We start from the raw sequence: 8,204 nt of genomic DNA, 5'->3' as shown, positions 1-8,204 counted from the left end.
TTGTAAATATTATTTTGATGTTAATAAATTCATTAATTGTGGAAAAATGAAGTACTTCCAGTTACGACCATGCAGATTATCTCCAGAGTATGTTTATTTACTCGAACTGAAGATTGACGAGGTGTATATTTTATATTTATTTATCTCTGATTTTAGGTTTGAGTTTTCTCTAGGTAGGTTTCATTTAGGTTTAGTTGAGTTTTTATAGCTCAGTAAAATGTGAAAATCATGTTACACCTGATCTTCGATATACTCTTAGCACTGACTGATGATTAATTAGTAGCTGGTGTTTTATATATAAGGGTTCCAAGTTTAAGTCGTGATATTTCAAGTACTTAAAAATCCTAGAATTTAATAAAAACTTGTTAATTTAGAGCGTCTTATAAAAAGAGCTACACTGATTACGATCGCATTTTAAGTTGATCCTATTCAATATCGGCGCATGTCTGCAATCGGGAAGTCTTCAGTGAGTAAAACGCAGAGATGTTTACCACTATGACGTTAGAGACTTGCGAACAAATATTTATTTTATTCTAAGTATATAGTCTAGGGGTCAGTTCATCAATTTCATTAACTATTTGATTTATTGAAATTTCCATCGTATTACAATGATTTCTCTTATTTCCGTAAAACTCTTTTTAGAATTATAAATTATAAAAACTATTAAGATGGATTGATTGAAGAAAAACGTTAACAAAAATGTGAACACTATATCTAATTGATGTAGCTGTTGGTGAATAATATACTATTTTTTTAAGTGTATGATTCAGAGAATTTGATATATTCTAAGTTTTGTCTCGTATTTTAGAGATCGGTGATACTAAATGCTTTGCAACTTATGTACGGATTGGGTCTTTTGGAGTGCTGTCACCTGCTCACCGAAGAGCGATGTAAAGCTGCCAGATTGCGAAAGGCTTAATCCTTCCTACCCACAATACCACACCCATTACTTCTTCCCATATCTCTATAGTCACAACGGCGACGACCTGGAGAGTAACTCTAACATAATATGCAAGTGGGTGGTTGTAATTGCTCACCACCAGTTGCATCGTCTGGTACATTGCTACCATAATAAAGATCTTATAAAAATATTAATTTTAATGTAGATAAATGACTATTTATTTAATCTTGTTCAATCTTTTAATATCAAGTTACTTATAGATTAGTACTAAAGTTAATATGCTCAATTAAATGTAAATATGTAAAATATACATTGATACCTTTTTTCTTGTTTATACCGTCGAATGTAAATTTTTAAATTTATTAAAATTAATCAAATATTAGTGTCAAGTACAGCGGTTAATAAAAGGATTCATTGTCTCCTCCATTCTACACGACGCTGGCAGAATATACTGTGCACGTCTTTGGACGGATAAAGGCCTTATTAGGTATATAAAAAAAAGGATTCCTTTATAAATGATTACAAACTTACTGGCCGTAAATTTTGCTTCAAGTTGTGTACTTTATATCTTATTTATTACCTGAAAACAAATAAACATAAGTTTTAATAAAATCAAATACTTCGTTGATAACTTCAACGTTGAGAATGGCCAGTTCTTAATATAGGAAATAATAACATAAATGTCAAATATTTATTTCATACTTGTCATTAACATTTCTAACAAATATATTTAGAGTCTTGTATAGGTTACTACTGAAATTTTACATTATCAAAAATCAACTTTCTATGAGAGATGTCTTTAAAGAAATTAATGAAAGGAGTTCCTTCGGAAATATTACCCGCTGAGGGTTTGCTGAGTCGAGACAAGAGTGCTATAACTCCCTGTCAGGCGGTATGCGCAGACAGATTGGGGAAAACATTACAATTGGAGCAGGAACATTATTTACTTCAGCATCCGGAGGTTACGAATGTTTAATAATTCTTTATGTTTTTAAAGTGCTTTTGCATAATAAATAAATAATCCGAAGTAAATATAAATTTACTCAAGGAATGAACTCATAAAACTTAAGCTAATATTTACATGCCTCGCAGTTCACTTTAGTTTGTTATTTAGCTTTGCGTGTCTGATTATATCCTTTGATGCCTAGGTAGCTTTTCAACTTGTGATTTATTTATTTTAAGTTGTAATTTATGTTAATAGTTATTTGCAGATTTGTGGTTACTTACCTTATACTTATAATATTAAAAAAATATTAAATCATAGATTAAAACCCCGGTTAGGGATCACACCTAGCATATATGTTTTTAATGTGATCGAGCATATTGATGTTACCTTACCTACTCTTATAGAAAGACATTTTAATGCTAAATTAATACCAAACACTCAATAACACAGATTGTAACCCTAAAAGAAATACTAAAATAAACAATTTTATTGAAGAACTTACTAATGGAGTATTTGATTTCCTATAGAATATTTATAATAATATTATAAAATTAATTCTAAATATCTTGATTCTCAGTGAGTTATTTATATATTTTTTCTTATTTGATACAGTATTGAAATTCAAGATTTGCATATTTTAATTTAATAACGACTTTTTGAATTATCAGATAAAAACAATGTTGGCAATTTTTATCAGTAAAATGGTTCAAATGAATAAAATGAAGGAGGTACTCAAAGAAGCTTCACAGCACTTTACAAGACCTATAAATGAACTCGATGAAGAAATACGTCAAAAACTCAATTTGCTCCCTGACGAGCGTTATGATTCAAAGGTGAAATTATTTTCGATTTTTTTGTCTGCCATTTTTTTATAAAAATTTAATAAACTTGCCTTTATTTTACACAGTCAGTAACTGCCGATAGACATGACTACCAAAGAGAGCAACACAATTCACTTGTATTATTTATTAAAATATATTTAAAAATCATTTATTATTTTTAGTGCCAAGGAATACATTACAATGACACTGAATTAAAAGATGATCTAAGAAAACTCATAACAAAACATTATCCGCCGGAGCCACCTAAAATTCAAACGCCATCTTTATCAACTATATTTACAGAATCATCCTCATTTTTGTCCATATTAACTTCTAATACGACTTTAGCGACGCCAGGTAAAGTTCAATTAATTTCGGAGTAAGTTAGATATTATGTATTTGATATTTATACATCATGTAGATTTAGTTACTTTGATTGCATAAGAATGAAATTATATATTTTTTTAGATTATTGAAGTCAATAAATCGATGGTTAAAAATTATATACATTCTAGTTAACAAAAATAATAAAAGTCTATATTTCTGTAATTTGTGGCATAATATTTTGTTTCCTTCCTTTCTATATCTACAAATATGAAGTTTCTTTTATTTTCACTATAGGTTTATAGGAATAAGTTAAAAACACATTGTAAAAAAAGCTCACAGCCTTTTTATATTGTTTATTTTTATAATATGTTTATTTTTTTTTTGTTTCAGAACCAATACCAACCCCGGAGCCAACTTTTTCTGAAACAATGTTTAAATTGGTCTCTAATACGGTTGATAAAGCAATCTACCTACGAGTGGATGATCAAGCTCTGAATTATGATACAGCGTACATTGAACTCAGCAAAGCAGTAGAGGCAGCAATGGAAATTCCAGTCATTGAAATTAAAAAGGATATAGCCGAAATGTACTATAAGGCCTACGAACTTTTTCAGTTTAATATAGATGAAAAACAACGTATAGGTAACATAAAAATTTAAATAGCTATATATTGTCTTCCAAGAGACTTATTAATTTTATTTTCTTAACTTTAACTATCGTATAGTATAGGTTCATGATCTTATTCTTTGAAACAATGATACTATATAAAGTTGTTAATTTTTTAGGTATTAAATAGGTGTGACGACAAAATTTAAATACTCCTTATAAGAAATAATACTGATAGACGTCTCTCCTCCTAACTTTTCCGATATTTTTTATTTACGAAAATTATAGATGCATGAAAAACATTGACACAACATGCACTAAAACTCAAAATGAACTATAAAATTTATAACAACGTCGTTTTATCAGCTTTTTACCAATAGATTTTGTATTATGGGTGCAGTAATTTTACGCCTCGACTTCCAAAAGAAGAATGCTCTCAAGTAGACGCACATCTTATTTACTTTTTATTTAAGAAACCTTATAGCTTTCCAAGTAAAACCTAATATAATTATTTCTTTTTTTATATAAAGTTGAAGTTGCATGTTTGGTACCATACATTTCGTTAAGTTTCGATGAAAGGGTAAAATATGAAAAAAAATATCCATTCGACTTATGGTTAATTAGTAAAGTTAATAAATACAATTTGCCATTTAATAAGTATTCCATCCATAAAACAACTTCCTATGATAATATTTATTTACAATAACATATTTTAACATTGCAAGTATGTAGGTTTGTTGGAAGTAAAAATATGAACTCAAAAATTAACAGCATTGATCATTCTAGACTAGAATTGCAATATTTTTGTTCTAGAAAGATACGCTTTCTATTGCAACACAAAAATATTGAACTAAAATATTGCAATTACATATACTAATTATAGGGACAATATGTTTTAAACTGTAAGAAACGTTATATGTTTGTTTAAAAGTCATATTTATTTCTTTATTAATATATATAGTCAAAGGTTCTACCTTTGACTAGGCCAGATCTATCTCTATAACCATTCTTCAAGTAGTAGCTTTTTTAATACAAATGATAGCATGTTGTGTATACCGAAACGAAAAAGATATTTTTTAAGCTTATTGCAAAGGCATAGGTGTCAAAGAACGTTGTTTTAAATTAATGCTTTTCATTTACCGGCACTCCATATCCTACATATCACGAAAGGATTTTAAAAGTCCCCTACACTGTTTTAATTAATGGAGCGCTACGTTTTATTACTTTAATTTTACGTATCAACATTTGCAGCTGCTGAAATAGCCTGGGAAAAACGAATGAGAAAGAAACTGAAAAGGACTTTGAGACGTATGGATAACTTTAAAGGTATTCTGAGGTTTTTATTACTGAAAAGTATCTTTTAATATTTTTAATACACGTTAGTAATGACATATTGTATGAAATCATTGTATGTATGTGAGGATATATCTGATTTTGCATTCAAATAAGCTACTATTAAAATTTTACCTTCATATATATTTTGTCTTACGAACTACCGTTTAAATTTCACTGAAGCCGGATGAAAGCCATCGGGTTCGTATCAGTAATTTGAACGTACTGTAAATATTTTGGTAATCGAACAAGTGGTTTGGAAATTTCTGCAGTAAATTCTGAAGTTTGACGTTTTAAATAAAATGTATAACTTGAAGTGAATATTACTTTCAGGCCAAGTAAAGATTTCATTGAACCAATTGTAATATTGGAGTAAAATAGTTTTTAGAAGATAGTAACGAAATAAGAGATCTTGTTTAAAATTTATAAATATTGCAAATCGCTATAGTGAATGGTATCTTAAAATCAATGAAAATATATAATCCTTATTTAATAATATCTATAAATAATTTCCAAACTCTTACTAATTTTTATTACAGGGAAGAAATTTCATATACCATCACTTTCTAGAAATCATTCAACACTTCGGTTTAAAAAAAAAATAAGGAAATATAATTCCCTAATTTTAAAGTAAAATTTAATATCATTGTTTTAATAATCATCATCGATAGAATACCATCGATTGTTACAAATGTTTAAAATAGCTTTGTAAGCACAATTTCGTAACTTTTCTCTAATGGTTTGCATAAACTAATGCTACAGGATACGAGACGCCTCCGACGCCGAAGAGTGAAATATCATCCCACGAGAGTTATAAAATTGCTCCGCCACGTCCCTGCGTATGTCACCCGCATTACAACTATAATAGATATCCTAAGGTATTAATGTTATAACATTTTGTAATTGATTATTTTTGTGGATATAGTTAATATTAATGATTTTTTTTATATTTACAGGACAGATTCGGTATATATTTACCTAGAGAGCAGAAGTATAGTGACCGCAACGTTACGGTAACACCTGCTATATCAGAGGCAAGTGATGAAAACGAGCACGAAAAGGAATAGACAAAGAAGTGAAACGTTTTTACACAAGAATTTTGATTTATTAAAAAAAAAGAGTAATTAATTATTATTATATCATTATTAAATCAGGTGTGTTTTTAATACTTTTTCATTAATTAACATGTTCTTTTAAGAAATTTATAAATTTAGATGTTAATATTTTGCAATAATCACTTGTAAAAGAATATTAAAATGTATATAGGTATATATATAATTTCTTAATAGCGCTCTGATGAATACAATATGTTTCATATATATACATATATATATATATATATATATATATATATATATATATATATATATATATATATATATATATTCAGTATTCAATCTTGCATTAGTAATAATAATTTTAATATTGGACAAATAAAATTTTTATTAATAAAACTGTTTGCAACATATATCTCCTCTAATTGGTGAATATACTCTTATTTACCTTTATATTTAATTAACATTTATGTTTTACAAAAACTTATATTTTTTCATCACCTCATTTTTATGTACATATTTTAGTGCAATTACAATTCTCACCAAAATCAAAAGCACAATATAATTTCTTCTTTGTTTGTTAAAAATTATGATAAGCTCCCACTACCCTAAGCAATCTTTTATTCTTATCGAAAATATATTTTTTTACATTATAGCAATTAATCAGTTGCCTTAACACAACAAATTATAATTTAAATTATATTTTCATTTTCGCAATATCATTTGAAAGACAGTTATTACAGTTTCAATGACCTTAAATAAATTTAATCTTTTAATGTGTATCGCTTTACACATTAAAAGATTAACAAAGTATTTTTTGTCGTTCTTTTGAAATTAGATAATTTAAAAAAAAAAATCGTACAACTTAATGCTTATTTTATATATTTTTAATATAATTTATTTTTAAATAATGTGGTTTATTTTTAAAAGCTATATCAACACTATATATATATATATATATATTTAAATAATAAAGAATTATAGGCTTCCATTTATCCGCCACAGTAGAACAAATATCAAATAATATAATTTAAAATCTGAAATTTTAATAAGAATGAGACTATTTTTATATAATTAGATATAATGAAGGCTTTCAGGTAGTAGAATATTTTCTTATGCTAAAAATTAAATCTAAAAAATCTTAACTTACCTTTTTACTGATTCAGATGAATTCTAGACAAACAAATAATTACATTACTTTAAAACATCGTGGCCTATACCTTATTTGGTATTTTCGATAGACATTGATCATTTATTTCATAGAATTATTGTTGTTTCTTTAATCACTCTCTGCAGTGTACTCATTTAAGTACTATAATGGCTTATTTGCTAAGCATTAATATGTTTATCGATATTTAAAGAGATTTAGATATATATATCGGATTTAATACAAATTCATTGTTTAAACAGAGAGAGGGACGCCAGCCTCGCTGACGTCACTAATGTCACTTGTTTCAGTACGTTCCAGATATTTTAATATGAAACTTCAATTCTTCTAAATGTTCTAGTATTTCTCGAAGGTTCTTCATAATCACATTCTTTATGATCCGCTTTCGCTGAACTCTGCAGTCCGCTGTCGTGCGTCCAGACGTCATATTTATACCAGGATTCAAACATAGTTCTATTCTCCTTTTACAACAACAGTCTTTGATTTCGTTTTACTTTTAACAATAGTAACGACGACCAATAAGTTGTTATAATAATTGATGACAGCCTTGAGTTATTTTCGTGTTGCATCCGTCATTGAAACTGATACCGCCGATATATACACATATATACTAGTGATACATAAAAAAATACTAAAAGCTAATTGATATTATTTTACAGTTGATAGAGTTAATTTATTACACCAGCTTATTTAACGTACATGACAATATTAGCATAGAATTTTTCGAAAAAAGACTTCTGTCGTAATATTAATCAAGTTAGACCCTTGTGGCTGCAACACAAAGAAGATTTTTGCAAGATTCATGAGAAAAACAAATAGCTGGAATGTAAAGTTAAATAAAAAAACTTTACACAATAAAAAAAATATATAATAGAAATCTGAATAACAAATAAAAAAAACGGACAAAAGGTCCATTGTCATGCTTTAGGCTTACAAATTAATTAGTATTAAAAAATTGAATGCCTTAAATCTTTGACAATCTTCTTCTATATATAAGTATCTAATTGTTTTTTATGAGTTAGCTTTTTACAAATGCACATAAAAGGGA

The 8,204-nt window shown here is 27.5% G+C and overlaps 1 protein-coding gene across 1 annotated transcript; it reads left to right on the top strand.

The window, feature by feature from the left end:
• Positions 1-1,552: 1,552 nt before the first annotated feature.
• LOC116777760 (uncharacterized) lies at positions 1,553-6,239 on the top strand. Its single transcript, XM_032671467.2, has 7 exons — positions 1,553-1,862; positions 2,516-2,680; positions 2,851-3,025; positions 3,386-3,637; positions 4,853-4,927; positions 5,696-5,811; positions 5,890-6,239. The coding sequence occupies exons 1-7, from the start codon at positions 1,695-1,697 to the stop codon at positions 5,998-6,000; spliced, it is 1,062 nt and encodes a 353-aa protein (XP_032527358.1). The 5' UTR covers positions 1,553-1,694; the 3' UTR covers positions 6,001-6,239.
• The last annotated feature ends 1,965 nt before the right edge of the window (positions 6,240-8,204 follow it).

The sequence above is a fragment of the Danaus plexippus genome, chromosome Z (assembly GCF_018135715.1).
Source record: "Danaus plexippus chromosome Z, MEX_DaPlex, whole genome shotgun sequence".
NCBI classification, from domain to species: Eukaryota; Metazoa; Arthropoda; class Insecta; order Lepidoptera; family Nymphalidae; genus Danaus; species Danaus plexippus.
This window is presented reverse-complemented; position numbering and strand designations above follow the sequence as displayed.

Bases quoted from the DNA above. Each gene is read 5' to 3' on its own strand.
- LOC116777760 (XM_032671467.2), top strand. From the start codon at position 1,695: ATGTCTTTAAAGAAATTAATGAAAGGAGTTCCTTCGGAAATATTACCC. The intron at 2,681-2,850 runs GTGAAATTATTT...TATTATTTTTAG, and splicing joins ACGAGCGTTATGATTCAAAG to TGCCAAGGAATACATTACAA. The intron at 4,928-5,695 runs GTATTCTGAGGT...CTAATGCTACAG, and splicing joins ACGTATGGATAACTTTAAAG to GATACGAGACGCCTCCGACG.